The sequence below is a fragment of the Nymphalis io genome, chromosome 14 (genome assembly GCF_905147045.1).
Source record: "Nymphalis io chromosome 14, ilAglIoxx1.1, whole genome shotgun sequence".
Classification (NCBI taxonomy): domain Eukaryota; kingdom Metazoa; phylum Arthropoda; class Insecta; order Lepidoptera; family Nymphalidae; genus Nymphalis; species Nymphalis io.
The window spans coordinates 11,695,685-11,720,660 of NC_065901.1; the positions used below are offsets into that span (position 1 = coordinate 11,695,685).

Sequence of the window (24,976 nt, forward strand, 5' to 3'; positions counted from 1 at the left end):
GAAAAGATTATTTTTTTAAATTGTTATCCAAATAAGTATCATAAACTTTAACATTTTTATGTTATTTTTATCAAAAAATATTATATATATAAAAATATAACACTACTTTCAATATTATGTCGATCAAAAGAATTATATTCGTACAATAAACTTCTTAAATAAGTATCATTGAAAAACGTTGTTTTTATTTCCTGGAACATGTCCTTTAAATAAAACCTATTTTATCTAATTTTAAGAATGTTTTCAAGTTAATAACAATATCTAGGGCAGCTTGTCAAGCAGTTTTGTTAGCAAAAAGTTTTGAAAACTTTTTTAAATAGTCAGAAATCACATCACAAATTGTACTGCCAAGAGTAAAAAAAAACCACTCTGTGGATTATGCAAGCATTCCTCGTTTCAAACCTTCAAAATCAAAAACTTGTACAATGCAACCTGAGTGGGATTTGAATACATAATCTGTGTACATTGTGCAGAAATAAATATTTTTGTATAACAAGAGAACTTACTTGCAACATACAAATATTTACAAACTAATACTAAGTACATAAATGAAAAAATTACAGTAATAAATATCTTAAGATGATAAAGTACATAAATTAATTATTAACCGCTGGTGTGTGCAAATTAGGGAATTCAGCGTGAACTCATTGTACCTGTACGTGAGCTACGTACATTGATCGACTTTCCTTTTAAAGAACACAATGGACTCTTATTGTCAACATACTCAATATCGCTTACACAGCTTTTCGCACTTCCTTAAAATATCTTCGTATGAGTCGATATAAATCCATTGAATCTAGCAAGTTGAATCGTCTGAACATATTTGACATTGTAATTCAATCTAATTGACGCAACAAAAATCGATTTAATAGAGGTTTAATATGATACAATTGAAAATTTAAAATTCAAGGCAAGGATGCTCTCTCATGGTGATGCCCTTCTCCGCCCTGTGAGTGCGTGACGTGTATTAACAATGACAAAACATATTTCTTTTATCGACCAAACATTTTTATTTATTAATTTTCTTTAATTATAAATTCATTCCATATGCCGAGCGTACCGTGACTGTCACATTGGTGTTGAGTGCATATACCTAAAGTCAACAAATCAGATTTCAAACGCGCATTCATAACACTCCCCTCTCGGAGTTTTTTTTTTATCAAGAAAACTTTAGTCCTTTCACAACTTGAAAATATAATATTTTCTTTTTACATAGAATACGATGTACTATGTAATAAATTACGACACCCATGGGAACGAGAGGGGCATTTTACTGCCCATACATACACTCGAAATACACTCAAATCTCTCGTTCCCATGGGTGTCGTAAGAGGCGACTAAGGGATATCTGAGCGACCATCTGCTCATCTGGTGGTAGGATGTTAAACATCCGCATGGCTTGTTACCACCGTACGCATGGTGAAAAACTCGTGAAGTGGCTTGCAGCCGCGTTTCGAGGTCAGCCAGCGTACAGCCAGTGCCCGAGCGAGTATTGCCGCGATGGGTGTTGGTCCAATGGAGACGGCTGTTGAACCAATGCCGGTGGAAACTGTATTGACCTGCCGGACAGGGAGACCCGAAGAAACGGCTGTTCCGTTGGCCGCCCGTGGCATAGTACAGGGGAAACACACTATATATTTTTCTTTTTAGAAATCACTTGGGGAAACACGCCTCCACACTTTGCCCATCCCTATCGTGGCAATACGTCGCTCGCTTCACGTCTCTTTTCCATTTTTTTCCCAAATGGTAGCGCAACAAAACAGAAATAACGGCCGTACAGCGGTGCACACCCCCACCATACCCTCGCTGTTTCGAGGTCGAGTTCTCTAACATCCGTGGACTCCACGCTAACCTCAACGCTGTCCTTAATTATCCCGGCTACACGCTTGAATAATCCTTCAAAGCGAAAGCCGGAGTATGCTTGTTCGTCAGGACGGATGTTTGCTGTCACCGACTGCGCTGCTTGGAGGACCCCTCCTTCTCCATGTTGGTGGTACGTGTGGACCTGGTTCGTCAGAGTCGAGTCTACGTGTGCCTCTACAGATCCCATAATGGTGACTTGGAGACAAGCCGATTATTTGACCATCTTAGTCGGGTGGCAGATGCTGCGCAAGAGCTGTTTCCTAACGCGGAATTGGTGTTTTTGGGGGATTTTAATGCTCACCACGAATCATGGTTGAAATCCCTCAATACTGACCATGCCGGAAGAACTGCTCATGCTTTTGCTCTCACAAACGACTTGACCCAACTGGTTGATCAGCCCACCAGGATCCCAGACATTGATGGGCAAGCGCCTTCTCTACTGGATCTTCTGCTGACTTCTCACCCGGTGGAATATCAGGTTGTGGTTCAAGCTCCACTTGGTTCTTCGGATCACGGCCTTATATCTACCAAAGTGCCACAGGCCAAGCTGCCGCCATCAGCGGTATGCAAACGTCACGTTTGCATACCGCTACGGCTTACGGCAGATTGGATACCGTATGCGATTACTATGCCCTCAGACAGTCAGTCCCTTGGAAGGAACGTTGCTTCAGTGGGAATGACCCGACAGCTAGTGCCGCTGTTGTTGCTGATGAGATCATATTAGGAATGGAATACTACATTTCTAGCTCAGATCTCATCAGTAGGGGTACGAGTAATCGTTGGTTCACTCGTGAATGTGCCGACGCTATATCATCGAAGCAGGCGGCATATCGCGCGTGGATCAACGGCTGCGTTAGCGGGGCATCTAACATTGACTCACCTTCGCTGCCACCGCTCAGAAATCCGGACGGATCGCTAGCTCACAGTCCGCAGGAGAAAGCCGACCTCATGGCTAAACTCTTTGCCGACAACTCTGTGATCGATGATTGTAGTGCGCAGCCACCAACAATACCTTCATTTGGCCACACGATGCCTGACATCAAAATCAGGCAACGTAATGTGCGTGCGGATTTGCAATCACTTGATATACGGAAAGTTAGCGGTCCCGATGGAATACCAGCCATTGTGCTGAAGAAGTGCGCGACGGAGCTGTCTCCTGTGTTAACGCGCGTGTTCCAACTTTCTCTCTCTTCGGGATGTGTGTCGGAGGCTTGGAGAAGAGCTAATGTGCAAGCGGTTCCCAAAAAAGGGGATCGGTCTGACCCGGCAAATTATCGACCAATAGCTATCACCTCAGTACTTTGTAAGGTGATGGAACGGATTCTAAACAACCAACTGATCCATTACCTGGAAGATCACTGTCTAATTAATGATCGTCAGTACGGGTTTCGACCAAAACGGTCCACAGGTGATCTTCTAGCGTACGTAACACACCCTGGGGTGAAGCTATCGACAAGCATGGAGAATCGTTGGCTGTCAGCCTCGACAGGGTCTGGCACAGAAGTCTTCTCTCCAAGCTGCCGGCATATGGTCTGCCTGCTCAGATATGCACCTGGATTGCCAGCTTCCTACACAAGCGTAACCTTCGTGTTTTAGTTGAGTGGTTGCGCTTTACAATTCTATGTAGTGAATGCTGGGGTCCCCCAGGGATCTGTGCTATCTCCCACACTCTTTCTTTTGCATATCAATGATATGCTGTTTCTTGAGAACATACATTGCTATGCAGACGATAGTACAGTGCATGATGGATAAAACAAATTCAAATAACAAGTAAGAGATTATATAAAACTGAAATCGAATTATTTAAAATTATACTTTTATATACTATCAGACGGTTCAATTCAGACTAGACGGTTAAGATACAAACATTACGCATGACTTGGAATCCACTGGGCTATATCTGCAATAACAATTTATTTAATATATATATATATTAAATACAAGTGTATTATCAGGCTAAGCATACATTATGTAAGGTAAATTATATGTGTAAATAATGAATTTAATAAAACGCAGTTTTTTTTTCTACAAAATAATCGTATAAATAGTAAACAAAATGTATAGTGTATTGTAAAATCACGTACGTAGCATTTATTCGTGAGCTTATCAAATATGTCCAGTTCGTTGCTTTATCCCATTCAATAACTTTTCGACATTCCAAACTTTAAAATGAGCGAGCTGTGACTGTAAAACTGCTTTGTATTTCTGTTTCAGTTATATATTTTGTTTTATTATATTTCTATTGTGAATAGTCTTTCATTTAATGAGGAACTCACATTTTCTAAATGAAACAGTAATTTTTTTATAGTAGTATAGGTAGGCAGACGAGCATATGGGCCACCTGATGGTAAGTGGTCACCAATGCCTATTGGAGATGTTTTGTCTATATACAAAACAACATGGACCACTTCAAAGTCTAGGGGTATAATATTATTATAAATATTAAATTTATTAGTAATACATCATACATGAACAGTGTAATAATTAGTTACTTAAAAAAATACATATATTTTTTTTATTGAATAGGTAGGCGGACGAGCATATCTGCCACCTGATGATAAGTGGTCATAAACGCCAATTGGCATTAGCATTGTAAGAAATTTAAACCATCGCTTACATCGCCAATGCGCATCCAACCTTGGGGACTAAGACATTTATGTCCCTTGGCTAATTACACTAGCTCACACACCCTTCAAACCGGAACACAACAATACCAAATGTTGTTTTGCGGTAGAATATCTGATGAGTGGGTGGTATCTACCCGGGTGAGCTTGCACAAAACAATAACCTATTAACAATATAATGCACTAAACAGAGTCATACACAACAATGCCAAAAAAACCGCCGCAAATACTTTGAATATTTTAATTTGTTAAAAGCGTAAACTATTAATAATTATCATTTGTAATTTATATAACATTCAAGTGTATAACACATAAGTAAGTATAAACAAAAAAAGCTTTCTACACTGTTTATATAATAATAGGTTAAACAAGTGAAATATTTTATACGCTCTTCGTTTGCTAGCTTAATTAAAACAAATAACAAGCGTATATACTCCCAACCAATTTTGGCTACGGCGGTAGTTCTCGAGGTAGGCTTACCAAATAACAGTTAACGGAAGGTCTTATTATAGAACGCAAGTGTGTATTCTTTCTTTATTCTTTCCCTCACTCTGATAATCCCATAAGATAGCATTTCGACACGACCGGAGAGATTTCAGCCGCGAGACTAGCCTTATTTGCTTTCCCAAACACCACTAACCTGACTCAGAGGTGCTACTAAGAATTTCCAAAGCGAAAAACTCGACAGCTTTTTATTGGCCCGACCCAGGTTTCCAACTCAACAGCTGGTTTGTTCGTTATTTGATAGGACAGTCAAAATCACAAATATATCTACAACATTAAAACATAACAAACAAAAACATCGTAAAGGTAAAATTACATTTTGAAATATTATTTGTCATTATTTATATTCGTTCGGAATTCGATACATCGTTCTTGTTTTCGTGGAGATAATTTATTCAATGAACCGTCATCTATCCCGTCCGTCACAGAGTAAATAAATCCATTTCACAGATTGTTTGTTGACATTTAATAAAAATAATAGATCAATGATACTTTTGTAACCTTACATTTTACATTAAGACAGCTATCGTTATGTAACCCGAATTTCACGGACACAAAGAGCTGATCAGACTTGAAGTATCTTATATGGAAAAGTTCCGCACACTTTTTCCGTTTCAATTTAATATCACACAAATTCATTTTTTACAATTATAGTCGTACCGAGCTCCATTCCACCATTTCCTAAAATCTTTCCATACACTTGTTTCAGATAGCTTCGCGTCATCGTTCATCATCTCACACAGCTTGCAGATATCATCGTTATCAGAAGTTTCTCTGTACACGTAATGATTCCTCCATCTGAAGTAATCGTAGTACATCGATTGGTTTCCAATTATTTCGCTCATTCGCCGAGCCAGCTCCTTCGGTCCAAGGTCTCTGCCATCTAGATAGCTGCCCGGAGGTAGAAATCTGGAAAGAATAAATAACCATAATTATATGTGAAGTACATATTATATAATATAAAATAAACAAGCTGTTTCTACAAAGGTATGTACTTATAATAAAGAAAAAGTTTAATGATCGAAATATAAGATTATGAAAAAGTTGAAGCCAAAAAACGGCGGTAATATTTTTTTAATGCGAATTTATTTTATGCTAATTTTTTGCTAACTTTGTGCTTAATATCATAATAAATAGTGGTTCCTAAATGTCATGACATTTTGGAATGAAAAAATTTCGATGAAAAAAGAGATCGGTTACTTCGATATTTATTTATCAATGTGCGAGTGGAGCTCCTTGTATGCTCAGATTATATTCATTCTGTCTCAGCTTATTATCATTTATTATCATAATAAGATAGAAGTCTACTATATCGCAGACAAAATATATGAACATAAAGCTTAATACAAAAATAGTGCGTTATTATGTTTGTTTCAATATTTAAACATAAAATAATGTGTCTCTTTTGGCACTCATGTAAAAGATCTCGGTGCACATTGATGATGCAAAAAAATGTACATAATGCATTTGCTCTAAATCCTAGAGAATTATTCCCTATTAAGATAATATTATTGGTACAGGCTCTCGTATTTCCAAGAAATAATTACGCTGATCAATGTTATCCTGACTTCACGGAAATTTATTTAAATAAGCTAGATTACATTTTGTTCAATTTTTAACATTTCTCTATAGCGCGCTAACATTAAATGGTTTTGCTATTCGAGAACGTAGATATTTCCGATTATTAACGTCTCTTATTTCTATTCTCTTTGACTTTTTAAAGCAAAACTCAGGCTACGTTTAAACAATTCACTTTCACTTGGAATTCCTATCTTAGTTCTGCTTATTTCTCTAATCAAATCAAACCAAATAAATCTGGCTGGCTTATAAGGGCACTTTTGAATCATCGTGTAACAAAATTAAATTTAAAGCAATCAACGGTTCGGAATGCAAATTGTAATAAGAAGAACCGGCAAGAAAGTCAGTATTAACTCTTTTTTTTATCCTTTTAATTATAGTATATAATATATAAATATCCTTATAGAGTCTGTTTTGATAAATACAGATATTAAATATTATATTTATATAACGCTTATAGATAATTTATTCGTGTATTGTTTTTATTGTTTTAGTACCGCTTTCAATCTCCTCAATAGTTCACCTCTCGTTTCAATTAAACTATTTCGTCAGTCAACAGCTTTTTTTAAATAAAATAAATAAATAATAGTGTTTTATGAATAAAACCATATCGCTCAATTACCTGTTCAAACAAAGGCAATAAAAAACAATACATAAAACATAAATGTATTCTATCGCATAATATAATGTCTGTTGTCACTACTTTTTTATTTATAAATGTTTCTATTAATATTTTTTGTTTCATTTCTATGTACCATGATTTTGTTAAGAACATAAAAAATTACTTTTAAGTAACTCAAATGCCTTATAAAAAACTATAATTTTAATCAACTCAAGAGTAAATTAAAATACTATACTAAAATAAGCTCTAAGCCTTCATATCAAGAAGTGAGACAGTTGCCTAGGTGTGGGACGTTTATAAGCTGTTAAATTTCAAGTTGATATTTTTCAAATTGGATTAATTTGCAAAATCACCGTAATCATTATAATTATTTTTTTTATGTAATAGTCCTCTCTAATAATCTAATACCCAATATAATCTATAATAGTCTCTAAACAAAACGTCTAATGTCGCATAGTAATTACAACGAGGACGAAAGAACCTTCCAACTATCAAAGAGACCATTCAACAGAACGTCAAATTAACGTAATCAACAATGTAAGGATTGTATAATAAATGTTTTTTGCAGCCATTGTTTATGGACGATGGTGACCATGTACCATTAGGTGGCTCACTTCTTCGCAATTACTCATAAGTACTAAGTTTTAAGCTGATAAAGTAAAGTCTTATAAGAAGTGTTGCTTGCAAATGTATTTTTCTTTCATGGCAGTAGGAGAAAAGAATACTTTTTTTTCAATGCAAAGTGCAAAAGAATGCTAAAAAGCCGAATGAAGTAAATGGAATTTTGAAGAAAAATTTAAAATGACACACAAGAAAAATGGCTTTGGTTGCGCGACGTTATGCCCGTACGAAGTCTGGTTAAAAAGTAAATAAAAGAAATCGTCTTCACTGCTGTATGGTCTCGTATTGTATATTTAATACATTTGGACATATTAAATAAATATTTAATAGATAATAATAATAAAGTCCTTCTGACCGATTTCGGCCATGGCGACCAATCTCAAGAGCCAAAAACGCAAGAGATATTATGTGCTCAAGTGTGTGCGCAAACACAGGTGCACTCTCTATTCCCTAACACTCATAATCCGATGGGATGGGCAATCTGACATGACCGGAAAGAGTATAGGCGCAGGACCAACGGCTTTACGTGCTTTCCGAGGCACGGGAGTGTACATACTTCCAATTTCCAGACTCCGAGCTGCTACTGAGAATTTTCTGACAGAAAAACCCAATACCCTTTTATACTGGCCCGACCTGGGAATTGAACTCAGGACCTCCGGATTTGCGACTTTCCATCAAGCTACTAGACGACAACGAGGCAGTCATTATTATTATTTACTAGATACATATATTTATATATTAATATATTTATTCTTTGATGTTTTTGGAAAGATGTGTAGAATTATAAAAGCTTACGCAGTATATGTACAAATGAATTTCCATTTTAATATTCTGTATTTTCTTTCGAAAGGTTTTAAGAGTAAGTAACAAAGTGAAATCGGGCAATACTCTTAACAATTCTTTTGAATAAAGAGGATTAAAAATTAACGTACGTTGAACGTATTGAATAATTTTGTGGAGAAATAAACGCACAGTTAAATTGAAAACAGCCAAGCCACAAAGGTAATTATTTCACATTTATATTAAATAAATCCAATAATAAACAACGATGAAATTGGGAATTTACTAGTATGTATTTTGTTGTGAACATTTATTAAATTACGCATTTTATTCTGAAATGATAAATTTATTGTTTTTTTAATTCGTTTGTGCAAAAGTGAAGACTAAATGGACCCGATGTTGACGTTCACCTATAATATTGGCAAGGGAAGAGTGAACCGCCTTTTACGCCGGCAAAGCGTCCCCAATTTTCTAGACATTTACCGTCAAAATTAGTGTTGAAATATTGATTTTACGACCCTTGAAACTTCTAAAGCGTATTTTTTTAATAGAGTTGTTGGATATACATTCGACGCATGCATGCTCCTTCACCATGTTTTCCTTCATCTTGACACGTTACCTTGGTGCTTGCTCGGCCTTGAACCCGCCATCTTCGGCAAAGTAAAAATTAATGTGCTTTATAAGCTTAAATATAAACAGGCAAATTATGTAAAATGTTTAGTTTTGGACATTTCATAGTGAACTAGTTACAGTAACTTTCTATTTGTACGGAAAAATCGTCGTCAAACGCCTTAAATTTTTTTTTGCAGCAACCGTTTCGAAGATATGGAATACGAATTTTTAAATGCATAAGCAAAAAATTGGACGGACTGACCAACTACAAAAGAAAATAGACTCTTCTACATTTCTATTCATCGAATTGATTTGATTAATTTCAAGATTTCAATTTTACCAATCTATTTCAGACTGAATGTATTTGGGTAACGAATGAATAACTGAATTTGGTGAACACGACAAATTCCGATATTATCAGAGAGTATAGTTAACTACGTCATATTTTATGTCGTATAAACTCTAGTAACTAGCACTAGTGCTAGTTATAAAAAGCATAGTAAAGGAAAATCCATCCCGAATTTTGCTTTAATATGCGACGTGACATCTCAGTTTTGACGACAAGACAAACTTGACGTGACATTATGACGTCTAAAGTATAACTTAGGAAGCTGATAGCAAAAACATATTTTTATTCAATTATTTATCGTGTCAATATGATTGTTAAAATTGTACTTAACGATTCTAATTATAGTTATAATTTACATTTTACTATTCCATAAATATGTAAAATGAGTATAAATTATCCGATATTTAAATTATGATTCAGATTATAATATATTTTAAAGATTTATTATTAGATTAGATTACTATATTAGATTATTAAATAAATTAAAGTTTTTCATTTCATTTTAAATTTAGTTTGAATAATCAGGTATAAACGTTTAATATATATAATAAGTTTTATATATTACATAAAATATACTGGCAAGTAGCACGCACACACACAACGCATATTAAATAATACTTTTAAATAAAGAATTTTCAAAAAAAATAAAAAAGTTACTTTGTGCTATATAAAATATCTTTATAAAAGTCAATCAATACAAGGCTTTGTAATAGAGCTGCGTATTCACGCTCATATAACACATAGACACGTGTATCATCAAGGAAAATTGCTTGTAATCCAGGAAAACAGTTCTAAGTTTGCAAGAGCTTTAAGTCTTTCTAATTCATCACGTATCTCGGCGATTAAGGAAACTATAACTATGAGATAAAAAGCACGATATTTAATTCTGTCATGGGTCAATAAGCTCCAGGATTCTTTTTATAGGAAGAAATGTCATTTTTTTAATGTCTTAGGAAAGCAGACCGGTATATAAGCTACCTGATAGTAAGTGACTACCATCGCATGTAGAAGTTTCCTAAGAAATATTATCCATTCCTTTGATCGATATGCGCCCTCACCCTTGGGAACTAAGAAGTTATGTTTCTTGTGCCTAAACTTACACACCCTTGAAACCGGAACACAGCAATACTGGTGGTAGAGCTTTGTGCAAGCTCGTTTGGGTTGGTACCACCCACTCATCATATTCTACTTCTAAGCAACAATTCTTATTATTGATGCGTTCTGGTTTGAAGGATGAGTGAGCCAGTATAAATAAAGGCACAAGGGCCAAAATATATTCGATCCCAAGGTTGGTGGTGGTTGGTGGCGCATTAGCGATCTAAGGAATGGTTAATAAAATAAATAAAGACATACAACATTCGTATGATGGTCATCACAACCATGATGTTGCATATTTTTTTTTAGTTTAAACGCTTCTTTTTTAAAAGTAAAATAAGATGGTCAAAGTTATTGCATCAACGTTAGTTTCCGTTTTAAAAGTTAAACTAAAGAATGTTTTAATTAAAAAGTTTTTATCAGAGAAGCAGAAAACATTTTAGTGTACAACAGTTTTTTAAATTACAAACAAAATTGTTTTAATATTCTTATCTTGTATCTTGTAAATAGGTATTTTTATTAATATTTATGTAGTTCACTAATTTCAATGTAGTAAATTTTTTATACTAATTAGACTTCGAAAAGCAGCATCGGTCATCGTTCTGAGGGAATACTAAGGGTCTGTCTGTCCCTCCCGTCATGTGCTCGTCAAGTATTCAATCTTGATGAATTATAAAAAGATTTTTTTTATTAAAATACATATTCGATTATATTCCAAGATATATTAGAAATACTATAGAGGTAAGCTTCAAATATTCATCCAATGTGTTTACAATATTACGCTTGATGGTAAGGCTTCGTTGTACCTACCCAGGTATCACCCACTCTTCAAATGTTCTACCGCTAAATAGCAATACTTAATATTGTTGTGTTATATAAATATAAATGTAATCAGTGATATTCATCTCCAAACCTTCAAGGCACATACGACCCATTATTAAAACCCCTATTATCTTTATCATAATACATACATATACAATAATATGACTTATATAATTCGATATGTTAAAACTATATTCATGCAAATTATGAATACGGTTAAGAATATCGGAAAATAATACGGTGTATGTTACTTTTCAACTGCCCTAACGTTTTAATACGTATATTGTGAATGTACAATATCTAATGTCACAATGTCTAAATGAATAATATGAATAAATAAATAATGTTAAGGTTGCATGAAAATTAAGTACTTTACCAGGTGATAGACTTTGTGCAAACCCTTGGTCTAGGTAGGTACTACTCACTCATCAGACATTCTACTGCTAAACAGCAATACTAAGTATTGTGTTCTGGTTTGAAGGGTGAGGGAGCCAGTATAACTATAGGAACAAGGGACATAACATCTTAGTTCCCAAGGTTGGTGGTGCATAGGCGATGTAAATAACGGTTAATATTTCTTAAAATGCCAATGTCTGTGGTCTGTGGTGACTTACCATCAGGTGGCCCATTCGCCAGTCCGCCAATAAATTTTATAAAAAAAACGATGTCAGCTTAGTATTTATAAAATTGCTGAGTACGAAGTTAGTAAAATAAGATTAATTTGTCCCGGAATATTTAAGCCATTGACATGTCATTGGTGAAACATGTTTCACGGAAGTATTTTGCCAACCGACCTATTAGTTCATTCTATGCGAATTCATCGTTCATCTCGTGCCGCGTATTATTTCAAGAATTTATTCAAATGGTTACTAAAATTAGAAATAATGCATTAACATATAAACATTTCGTTCCCCATTTAATCTCCTTTTGAGATGAAATTTGAAAAATATTTTCTTATTGCTCACCTACGTTCCATAAGAAATTACTGTAGAAAATTTCACCCTTTCAGACCAAGAGCCGTCACATGTATAGTCGGACATTTTAAAATATTATTAAGTAAATCTCGTAATTTATTTAAACAATCCTAATAATTCTAAAACTACTGGTTTTAATAGAAAAGTGTCATATGTAATATTTATCTAAATACGTATTAATAAATATTTTCGCTATTTTTATCCTTAAATTTAGAACATAAAAATGTGAAGGTTAGCGTGAATTATAATAGAAAAAGAAAGACTGTTGTATAAGTCACTAACTTATCTGTAGATATTTTGTAGATCTACAAAATATGATGCAGTTTTATTGTATCAGTTATAGTTTTCATAGCGTTCGCTTCAAAAGAGCCTAGATTGACAACATCATCATCATCAACCCTACGTCGTCCACAACTGGACATAGACCTCTCCAATGGCACGCCATTGAGCTCGATCCTCAGCTCTCAATTTTCATCCGCTGCCAGCCACTTTGCGAATATCGTCAATATAATATATATATATATTGACTATATTATATTGAATATCCACCTAGCCGGAGGGCGTCCTTACGCTACGTGTGCCAAGGCGGTTCTGCGACATATGTTTTTTTTATTATATATGTGTGACAACATATTAACATATTATATAGCCTAATGTTAATGTTTAACCTAATATAATATGAATCATTCTATATTAGTTTCGTTCCATATCAATCGGATTAGGAGTTTGAAAAAAACAAACAACTTACTTACCTTTATAATATTAGTATGACGTATGACGCTACATACAAAATTTGATAGTATGATTAGCGCTCTTTCTTTTGTAAATCTAACTAGATTATCGGCGTTATTTATAACATCTGTAGTAACATGTATCGACTCAAAGGAGGTTACAAAACGTTGTAGTGATTCAGTTATTCCACAATCTATTTAATTTTAATTGCAATGCGCAAGCCGCTTGGAATAACTAACGGTTATCATTTTGAAGTGTTTCAATACTAAGTGCTGAGGGTACTTATCATACAATTTATCAGGTTAGTTATACATAAAACATGACTTATTTTAAATGTGATTTAAAGTTAAAATAATGTAATAATGTTACGTAAGTAAATTGTGATAATACAAAAAATAGTTCTAAAATTAACTGAAACTGAAAATAAAGGCAATTTTTCTAATATGATATTTATATGATACTTAGATATAGAAGCCGAGATGGCCTAGTGGTAAGAACGCGTGAATCTTAACCGATGATCGTGGCTTCAAACCCGGGCAAGCACCACTGAATTTTCATGTGCTTAATTTGTGTTTATAATTCTCGTGCTTAACGGTGAAGGAAAACATCGTGAGGAAACCTGCATGTGTCTAATTTCATTGAAATTCTGCCACATGTGTATTCTACCAACCCGCATTGGAGCAGCGTGGTGGAATAAGCTCCAAACCTTCTCCTCAAACAGAGGAGAGGAGGCCTTAGCCCAGCAGTGGGACATTAACAGGCTGTTACTATACTATATACTATTAGATATAGGTATTGGTTTACATAAAAGTATTCATCACTTACTACAAATCTATCATTTGTTAATGAATAATTTTTTTATCAAACGGCCCAATGTCACGTCAATTCAAGATCAATGTTGTTTATTTACCTTTTCTTAGATAGGCAACAAAAAAGCAACAATAAGCTGAAATTTGCTAGTTAGTTCAGATAACTACGATATAAAAATTACTTTAAACTTTATTCTTGGTGCTTCATTTAATTCATATATTTTAGACAGCCGAAAATTGGACAAGTCAAAAATTGTTTTTCTGTATAATTGTACTTTTTTATTTCTTTATATTAACGAAGCTCCAAATTCATCAAATCAATCAAAATTTTATTTTACGTTTTTCTATTATATAGATAAATATTTTAATATTATTATATTTGTATATTTAAGTCGTAAATTTAATGTTAAACAAACCTTAACAGCAAAAGTTGAATACTGTATTGTAATAAACGTAGTGATATATAAATTAAAACTAAATTACCTATATGAGTAAAATATTAAAATCAGTAATAGTAACAAAGTAACACAGTAAAATACCTGGAATAATTGGCAGCACCGAAAACGACGGGAATTGCAGAATATTGTACGGCGGTTAAAAGTTTTTCCGTCACATAGTCCTCGGAAAAAGAATTTTCCAAAGAAAAATAAAAATAATAATCCTTTTCGATCAATTGAAAGCACAAGTTCTCGTTCGATCGAGGGCATTGGAATTGACCACATGCACCGTACACATCGACTGTCCATCCGTAAGGACTTAATTCCTTTTGAACTTCTTTAACAAAAAACTCCCTTCCACTTTTAGTAGAACAACGCGAAACGAACCACGCAGCAGCCTTCGATTTACTCGACAACTCCACTTTCAAAGCTTCGCTAATTGGCTCCATATCATTATTCCATTTCATATCGATAGCGGGACCGACCACGTTGCCTTTCAAATCGTAAATTGTTATGTATCCCCAACGAAAATCCGAATCGAGTTTGTAGGTCCATGTCCAGTTAAAAAATCCGTCGAGGTTTTCATCGCACACTGGATAATTATCCGGGGATTCCATTGCGCCGAAAATGTATTTCTGTCTCGGCGTTCGATTCTTCGGCATTTGAAACGGCCACAGATGAATCACATCCCGGCCATTGAATGCGATCGCGTCAAAATCCGAGTGATTCAAGAAGTGCGAGCTGTTGTCTGTCACGTAGCAGTTGGTAAATTTACACTTGTTCTTCACAAACGCAGAATTCCCTTCCCCCATGAAGTCGAACGGTGCCCTGGATCTCCTCGTCCATTGCAGAATGTATTTCATGTTTCTATGATTTAGGTACGACATATCCTTTTTCTCTAACCGTAAAGCATACAGCTTCGAATTGTAAGTACTTAATAACCAAATAATGTATATTAGGATAACTAGAATTATTAATTGAGTGAAGTTTTTGGATACGACTCGCCATTTTGACTGTAACATGTCTTTTTGATGTTATCTAATGTACTACTACTCGATACACCGTTGTGTCCGAACTGATAAGCCCAACTCGAAATGCTGATTGTCTATCATTATCTATCTCATTCGTCCTATACGTTATTACTCAGTCTGTTTAAAATACTTTGAGTGGACTTTAGTTGGTCATTTGAATACGATATTTTCTAACTAGATCGTACTTTACATATATAGCTAAATAATGTTTAAACGTTGATAAAAATACATATTAATCTTAATTAAGTATCAGGTAAGGTGATGTTAAAACAGGCTGTTAAACACGAATGAGAGCTCCGCCGAGCCACGAGTGGAGCAAAGCACGGGAGAGGCCGCGGATGCGTTATATCAACACGATCCCGCAGTCTCTCCGATCCGTGTTGAGGACGGCCATCGCAGTAGTTTTAGTGGGTAAGAAAAAAAAAAGAAAAGGTTGTTAAACACGAGTGCTCGTGATGTATTAGTCAAAATTAATGCCAGAATACTCATAGTTAGGTGATATTTTATCTCCAAACAGCAATAGTTACCATTGTTATGTTCCGGTTTGAAGGGTTAGTGAACGTCTCAGTCCCCGAGGTAGGTGGCGCATGAATGGAATGATTATTATTTCTTACAGCGTAAAAGTCTTTGTACGGTCGTGACCACTAATCATCAGGTCATTTATTTGCCAGTCCGCCTACTTCGTACATAACGTAAATCGCTTGATTTACTCTTTCAAATCATTGTAAAGCATCGTACCTAGAAACATAATTATATTCAAACTTAAATTATATTAGATTACTAATTAATTTTGACATTATAGTATATTATACATATATATATATATATATATATATATATATATATATATATATATATATATATATCTTATATAATAAAGTATAATATAAGTATATAAAAAGTGCATCGTAGCTACCGCGTGAAATACTTGTAACTTCTGTCTATTTGTTTTTGTAACGCAAAAACAAATAGACAGAAGGTAAAAAGGTATACGCCTGAGTATTAAATACTAGCTATCTTTTTGTCATATTCTTGAAATGTTTTTGTCGTTGTGCGTGCTGCACCGAATATTTTTTCGTTGGTATAGTTTCGTTGGTATAGTATATTATACATATATATATATATATATATATATATATATATATATATATATATATATATATATATATATATTTATCTTATATAATAAAGTATAATATAAGTATATAAAAAGTGCATCGTAGCTACCGCGTGAAATACTTGTAACTTCTGTCTATTTGTTTTTGTAACGCAAAAACAAATAGACAGAAGGTAAAAAGGTATACGCCTGAGTATTAAATACTAGCTATCTTTTTGTCATATTCTTGAAATGTTTTTGTCGTTGTGCGTGCTGCACCGAATATTTTTTCGTTGGTCCTTGTATAATTATAATATAATATCTATACTTTTTAAATCATCGGTACCCTCATTATCCGGTTGTTATAGAACTATGTATGTGAAACTTGCGTGAAGGTTTCTCGCATAGTATTATTAACGTGCAGTAGTTGGCACGCACACTAAAAAGTTTTAAGAAGTATTGCAACGTATGCGGGCGTTTAATATAGGATCGATGTGGGTACAATTCAGTCTATCGTATGTAAAAATATCGTTATTAATTTTTTTTAATAATCTAGTGATTCAGTAAGATGTCAACAAATGTACATCGGTCGACATAAGTCTGGATTTAAGATCTGCGAAACCCTTTTTTATTTTTTTCTCTTATGTCAAAACAATTATTAGATCGATCACCTTGCGGATACGATCGACGTTTCGTATAAAGGACATTAATTCAATCGAATCACGAATTACTAAAACTTCCCTAATAAAAGTATATATTCATTTATATTTCCCGTTACGAAGGGGTTTGGAAATTGAATTGATATTTTCTGATACTTAAAAGGCTTATATTGTATAATACAGTAACAGTATGCGAATTTCACACTGCTGGGCTAAGGTCTCCTTTAATTTTTTTTGGGGAGAAGGTTTGGAGCAAAAGTCAACATTTTCCCCTCTTCCCTCCCTCTGTGGTACTCCGCTGGTGATGCAAAGCAAAATCGCCATGCTGGGGATTGACGTTCGCTGCGACCTTAGTCCAAGGGATTACATCGAGGCTGTTATAAAAACAGCTTCACGGAAACTCGGAGTTCTGAACAAGGTGCGGCGCTTTTTCACGCCACAACAACTGTGCCTGCTGTACAAAACACAGGTACGGTCTTGCGTGGAATATTGCTCGCACCTTTGGGATGGCTCCGCTAAGTACCTACTTGAGGCCTTGGACCGGTTGCAGCGACGTGCCGTACGCATTATTGGCGACGTAAAGGTCACAAACACCCTTGAACCTTTACAATTGCGTCGTGAGATAGCAGCACTGAGCGCTTTCTATCGACTGTATCACGGCGAGTGCTCTGAGGAATTATTCTCTCTAATTCCTGCTTCCCCCTTCCTTCTTAAGTCCACGCGAGCTGGTTCTCGATGTCACCGCCTAACTGTGACATCAATTCCATCGCGAACAAAGAAATTTGGCAACTCCTTTCTTTGTCGCACTTCCAAAAAAATGGAATTCCTTACCAGCTCACGTGTTCCCCTCCTCTTACAACCCGGGTTCCTTCAAACGAGGCGTGAAGAGGCATCTTGCGGGCCGGCAAGGCGAAGGCGGCTAGTGCAGAACGTTTTTCCCGTCTGTACTGGCCGTCGTCGCGTTTGGACTCTACTACCACTTACCATCAGGTGGAGTAGAGTCATTTGCCCTCCCGGCGATATAAAAAAAAAAAAAAACCACTCTCCTCCAATCCGGGTTGGTGGAATACACTTCTCGCGATGTTTTTTTTTCACCGCTTAGAGATGATATATAAACACAAATATATATAAATTATTGTATAATATTGAAAGTATTTTCCTTGTGATATCATTTTGTATTGGTAGCTGTTATTTTATTACTTCCGTAATTCGTTATTTGATTGAATTAATGTCCTTATACGAAACGTGATTTTGAGGAAAATACATTAGGTAGACCTTATGAGGATTTTTGAAACAATAAAATTATAGATTTCTATTATTACAGAATTTTCTAGTCACGTAGTTACTGTGTGTCATGTTACATACATGACACACACACGCACGTACTGTTATTTTGAATTAAATTTGCAAAGTAAAAAGTTTTGTGTTTGCTTTTTTCGGATTAACACAAAACTGCCAACAATCTTACTATATGTCTTATGTTATAGGTAGGTAGATAAGCGAATGGGCCACCTGATGGTAGCCCAGTGTCCATCGTCATAGCCTTTTGCGACCCATTCTATAAGTCGCCAATGTGCCAACAACCTTTGGTATTAAGATGTGATGTCCCTTGTGCCTGTAGTTACATTTGCCCTTCAACTAGAACGCAACAATACTCAGTATTGCTGTTTAGCAGTAGAATGTCTGATGAGTGAGTGGTACCTACCCAGACGGGTTTGCACAGTCTACCACCTGTAAATGTAGTTAATTTTAACATTAACATTATTCATATAGAAGTACATTTACAATATACATATTAAAACTATACGGCAAAGTTGAAAAGTAACATACACCGAATTATTTTCCGATATTTATAATCGTGTTCATAATTTGCATAATTTAATTTGCATAGTTTTAACATTTCGAATTATATAAGCCCAGTCATATTAGATGATAAAGATAATAGGGGTTTTAATAATGGGTCGTAGGCGTCTTGAAGGTTTGGAGATGAATATCACAGATAATAAATCTTCTATCTTCTATATATTATAAACGCGAAAGTTTGTATGGATGTTTGTTACTCTTTCACGCAAAACCATTGAATATATTTTAATGAAACTTTACAATTACAATAATATAGCTCATACACCAGAATAACACAAGGCTATAGTTTATACAGCTATTGATGAAATTGGCCAAAATATAACACTAAGTATCACGTAAGTCGGAAAAAAATCTCCTATCTGCGAGCCATTCTGGCGTGCGTTACAAAAATCGTAAGAGTTATAATGTATGGTGGAAATGTGTCTCTTAAATAGTTCTACACAAAAGTCCGCCACAGTATATATCTATCTTTTATGTGTAAGCCATTATAACTAAAATAGAATTAATGATTCGAAAATACAATAAAATTTTATATTTATTTCCAAAATTCATATTTTGTATTAACAGATTGATTCTTATCGAAACAAATACTTTTATCATTGCTGATATTTAAAGTAGATAAACTTTGTCTTTTACACTATGTCATTTGGACAAATATTTTAAAAGTTACGACGTAGACAATGTGAGCGCGGGCCGCGCGGTGCTATGCATGAGGGCAGACGTCGTTAATGGCTGTCTGTTTTGCGATGTAATCGGTAGGTATTGGAAGGTTTTTTTGTGGTTAGTTACACTTATAACAACTTATTTAGTTTTTATTTAAATTACATAGATAGGCATTTGATTTTTTGTTTTGTTTATAATAAAAGCTAATTACAATAAGACTGCGAAACCGTTACTTAGTAAGTTTACTTAAATTTTTTTTTCAGCCTTTTGCCGTCCACTGCTGGACGAAAGCCTCCCCCATAGTACGCCAACCATCTCGATCTTGGGCAGTCCGCATCCATCGAACCTGCCACCTTTTTTAAATCGTCGGCCCATCTTGTCACAGGGCGTCCTACACTACGTTTGCCTAAGCGTGGTCTTAAAATATTATATTGTTAAATTAAATTATTACTACCTATACACAAAATAAATTTGTAACTGATCGCTGTCTGTACATTGAAGATATATGGGTAAAACGGTTACCGGGGGCCGTTATCAACGCAATATAATCCAAAACATCTGTCGTCTGTTTATTTGTTTGTCTATGCGTTTGTGCTAGCTAATGTTAGAAAAGGTTTAACGGATTTGAGTGCGATTTTCACCACTATTATGGCTAACATCCTTTAAATTTAGTGTTTGTTTTATTTCAATCAGTTCATAAATAATAGAGTTATGTCAATTAAAAGAATCACGTTGAATATATATTCGATAAAATTGCTATAAAATAACTGTCCAGTTGATTTGGTTAAAACTTTTGCTACCTATAAACCCTAACATAATAATAATAATGATATAATAATAATAATAATAATGTAATGATAGTCTGTAAAATGATAATGATTGAAAGTTTATAGGAACAAAACAAAGTTAACAAATGGACAGATTTAGTACTTCCAATGTAAGTTGAACTCAAATCTATACGATCAATCATATTAAATAGGGTTCAGCTTATATGGTTGTACGTCGGTTAACTCGCCCATGCATAGATATATGTCTATTTTTTAAGATTGATTATAACTCTTTGTATGGTAATCAACTTTGTTCTAAGATAATGCATTATTTGCAAAATTCGTTTTTATAAAATATTAATTCTTATGAAAGATATCGAGATTAGACCGAAAATAGACATAGACAGTTTTTATTACTTTTTATAGTTTTGAAATATCAACGGGTAGTTGAGTAGGTTATTTGAAAGTACTCATACATACATACCTACGTATTTATTTTCTTGAATAAATACTAATATCCTACGAATATAAAACTAAAAATGTTGTATATACTGAAATATTATGTCTGCTCTTAGGGATTTTTTAAGTTATACGGACGTGAAACCGAGGGCACAGCTAGTTTTTTCTGAAATATAATGTATTGGGTAATAATTAGTTTTAACGTTACTGTTTAGTTAAACTGATTTCTCTCTTTCTGTCATTATTGATTTGACATTCGAAAGAAAAAGACACGATATTGTTTTTTTAATTACCCCCTAAACAATCTTTATAAATAAGGCCGTAAATTGTTATAGAATAGTTTTTTTTTTAGTTTTACTTGGCACCGATTTCATAATCTTGTAGAAAATATTTTGTTTTTTCTTCAGTAATTCGTTTTTTAGTCAACATTACATTAAATTTACTTTTTATGGCGGTATTCTGTTTTTATTTTGTATTTTACACTTATATACAAATATGGTTAAAATAAGTCAGTCAGCTTCTCAAAAGCAGACACGACGGTTAGATAAAACGAATAATGGCAAATTAAAAAAGGTCAAGAAAATTACGAATTAGAAAAGTCGACAGGAGCGTAAAAATACATTGTCTGTGATGGAAGTTTGTGTGTCATACGGAATGAAAATCAAGAAGAGCGATCCATCGCTATCTACTATACGTAATTAATCTGATGAACACCTGCTCGTCGACTTTGTTTAATACCTAAGCGATTAGCTACCGCAACATAAGAAGAACGTGTTCAACAGTTTAATCAAATTTCATTGATCTAAGACAAGCAGCGTATTATCGTCTTGATAAAGCTGTAATAGACCTTGAACATAAAAAAATCGCTAAAAGCCAGGTTTAACTAATTCTAAGACGTGTGTGACCTAGGAAGGAATAGCAATGTCCGAAATTTTGCCATGAAATGATAAAAAGGTCTCACCGGTGCCTAATTAAATGTACCTTATTATCACCGGTATCTTGTATATAAATTATTTCTATTAATATTTAATATCTATATAAATCATACATCTTTCAGGACTCTTTTTTCTTTACATACAAATCGTAGTAATTTTTTTTTTTGAGTAATTGGCTTCGAAAAAACAGAACCAATAGTCAGCGTATAAGAAGCTATACCAAATTTCATCAAAATTCGTTCTGTAGTTTTTCCGACAAAGATCTCTCATCATAAACTCACAAACTTTTGCGTTCATTACATTAGTAGAATCTGTTAATATTTCTAATAGTCATAAATATGTTTGAACTAAAACTAAAAACTTAAATAATATGAATGCGCGAATGCGCATGCTAAACTGGAATAACGTACAAACAAAAGTTACTCCTATAGTATGACACATGACGTTATATAGAAACTTTGACAATAATATTTACGCTCATGTCTTGTAAATCTAATTAGATTTATTGGCGCTATTTATGACAACTGTAGCAACTCATACCGATTCAAAGGAGGCTCCACAAAAATTTGTACTGGTTTAGCTAATCCACATTCGATTGATTTTTAATTGCAACGCGCAAGCCGCTTGGATTGGAATAGTTAACACTTTGCTATGTCACAAGACTGAGTGTTTAGGCTTCATAGCATAAGCACTTAATAATTAGGTTAGTTAGCATATTAACTTTGAGATACTATAATGTAAAGTAAACGTGTATATATATATATATGAATCGTTAAAATAATAAATTTTAAAAAGCTTTGTTTCATGGCAATTTTACAAGTTAAGTAATTAAATTATTATGTAAGATAAAAGTGTACTTTTAGTATTTTTCGTTAAAATATTAAATTATAAAAATCTTTGAATCCTGTCAAATCACAATTTAAGTAATTAAAGTATCTGGTTAATATTTATAGAGTGTCAATGTCAATGGGCAGCAGTGACCGCTTAATATCAGGTGACCCACTTGCTAGTCTGCTTACCTATTTAAAAACAACAGGAAGTGAAAATAAAGGATTGATAATTGTACGTATTTTTATGTTTACCATATATTACTGTATAAGAGTAATGAGTTATGAAGACATTAATCTCTTAGTTGTATTTTTTTTTTCCTTAACCTACCTAATCTTCACTCGAACGCGTATTCCGTGTTGTTGGTGGATCATTTCATTATTATGACTGAACTACTCTGACGTGCCCGCATGTTTGTGCTACCAAACAGCAATGTAATAAATTGTAATCCTAAAACTTAAATTGTGGTAATTATACCTTCTGTATATACTTTAATATTTTCTTTGAATATTTTATTCGAAAAATTAATATTAAACATACCTGGAATAATTAGCTGCGCCGTAAACGACAGGAATTGCAGAATGTTGTAAGGCGGTCAAAAGTTTTTCCGTCACATAGTCCTCGGAAAAAGAATTTTCCAAAGAAAAATAAAAATAATAATCCTTTTCGACCAATTCAAAACACGAGTCCTTTTTCGATCGAGGACATTGAAACTGACCACATGCACCGTACACATCGACTGTCCATCCGTATGGACTTAATTCCTTTTGAACTTCTTTAACAAAAAACTCCCTTCCACTTTTAGTAGAACAATGCGAAACGAACCACGCAGCAGCCTTCGATTTACTCGACAACTCCACTTTCAAAGCTTCGCTAATTGGCTCCATATCATTCTTCCATTTCATATCGATAGCGGGACCGACCACGTTGCCTTTCAAATCGTAAATTGTTATGTATCCCCAACGAAAATCCGAATCGAGTTTGTAGGTCCATGTCCAGTTAAAAAATCCATCGAGGTTCTCATCGCACGCTGGAAAATTATCCGGGGATTCCATTGCACCGAAAATGTATTTCTGTCTCGGCGTTCGATTCTTCGGCATTTGAAACGGCCACAGATGAATCACATCCCGGCCATTGAATGCGATCGCGTCAAAATCCGAGTGATTCAAGAAGTGCCAGCTGTTGTCTGTCACATAGCAGTTGGTGAATTTACACTTGTTCTTAACAAACGCAGAATTCCCTTCCCCCATGAAGTCGAACGGTGCGCTGAATCTCCTTGTCCATTGCAGAATGTATTTCATATTTCTATGATTCAGGTACGACATATCCTTTCTTTCTGACCGTAAAGCATACAGCTTCGAATTGTAAGTACTAAATAACCAAATAATGTAGATTAGGATGACTAGAATTATTAATCGAGTGAAGTTTTTAGATACAATATGCCATGTTGCCTGCAACATGATTTTGGTGGTATCTAATCTACTACTACTCGATACACCGCCGTGTCCGGACTGATAAGCCCTATCCGAAATACTGATAATCTGTTATTATCTATCTCACACGTCCTATACGTTATGACTCGGTTTGTTTAAAATATTCACTTGACAATGATATTTTTTAAATAGACAGCACTTAACATATATAGGTAAATAATGTTTAAACGTTGATATAAATACATGTTTATCTTAACTAAAGTATCAGGTAAGATTAAATTTGTAGGTACTAAATAAATGATGTAAAAATAGCTGTTAAACACGACTGGTCGTGATGTACTTGTCAACACTAATGTCAGAACACTCATAGCATCATGGACACGATCATTAAAGGAAAATCTTTAATGAAATTCTACATACTATTGTATGTAACAATAGTATGTTGTTTATAAAAACGATTCTTTACAATCAACGTAATGTTTCAATACATAAAACATAATATTACATATAACTCATACCTTGATTTATAGTGCTGTGTCTTGTTTAATTTCACTTTGTGCATTAAATAGGTCGTTATGTTTATATATTTTACGTTTTATACCGATACATATTTATTAATAGTCATTTACATAATCATATTTATAAAAAAATATGATTGTTTGTGATCTTATTTTATGAGTTCGTGTATTATTAGTTAATGTTGAAACTATGTACAGTAGCAGGTGTCTGGACAAAATATGCGCAATAAAGGTATAAGTGCAAAATTAATTTATTAACATACTTATTTTTTATAAATAAAAGAGTGTGTGTATAAATCCGA

The 24,976-nt window shown here is 34.1% G+C and overlaps 1 protein-coding gene across 2 annotated transcripts; it reads right to left on the bottom strand.

Moving 5' to 3' along the window:
* Positions 1 to 357: 357 nt before the first annotated feature.
* On the bottom strand, positions 358 to 24,474 carry LOC126773261 (alpha-(1,3)-fucosyltransferase C-like). Of its 2 annotated transcripts, none has more exons than XM_050494079.1 (2): positions 23,264 to 24,474; positions 358 to 5,900 (listed from the first exon to the last, which is right to left on the bottom strand). In XM_050494079.1, the coding sequence occupies exons 1-2, from the start codon at positions 24,181 to 24,183 to the stop codon at positions 5,627 to 5,629; spliced, it is 1,194 nt and encodes a 397-aa protein (XP_050350036.1). In that variant the 5' UTR covers positions 24,184 to 24,474; the 3' UTR covers positions 358 to 5,626. The 2 variants fall into 2 exon arrangements, with proteins under 2 accessions (XP_050350036.1, XP_050350035.1); XM_050494078.1 differs by lacking the exon at positions 23,264 to 24,474 and adding an exon at positions 14,525 to 15,491.
* Between the last annotated feature and the right edge of the window lie 502 nt (positions 24,475 to 24,976).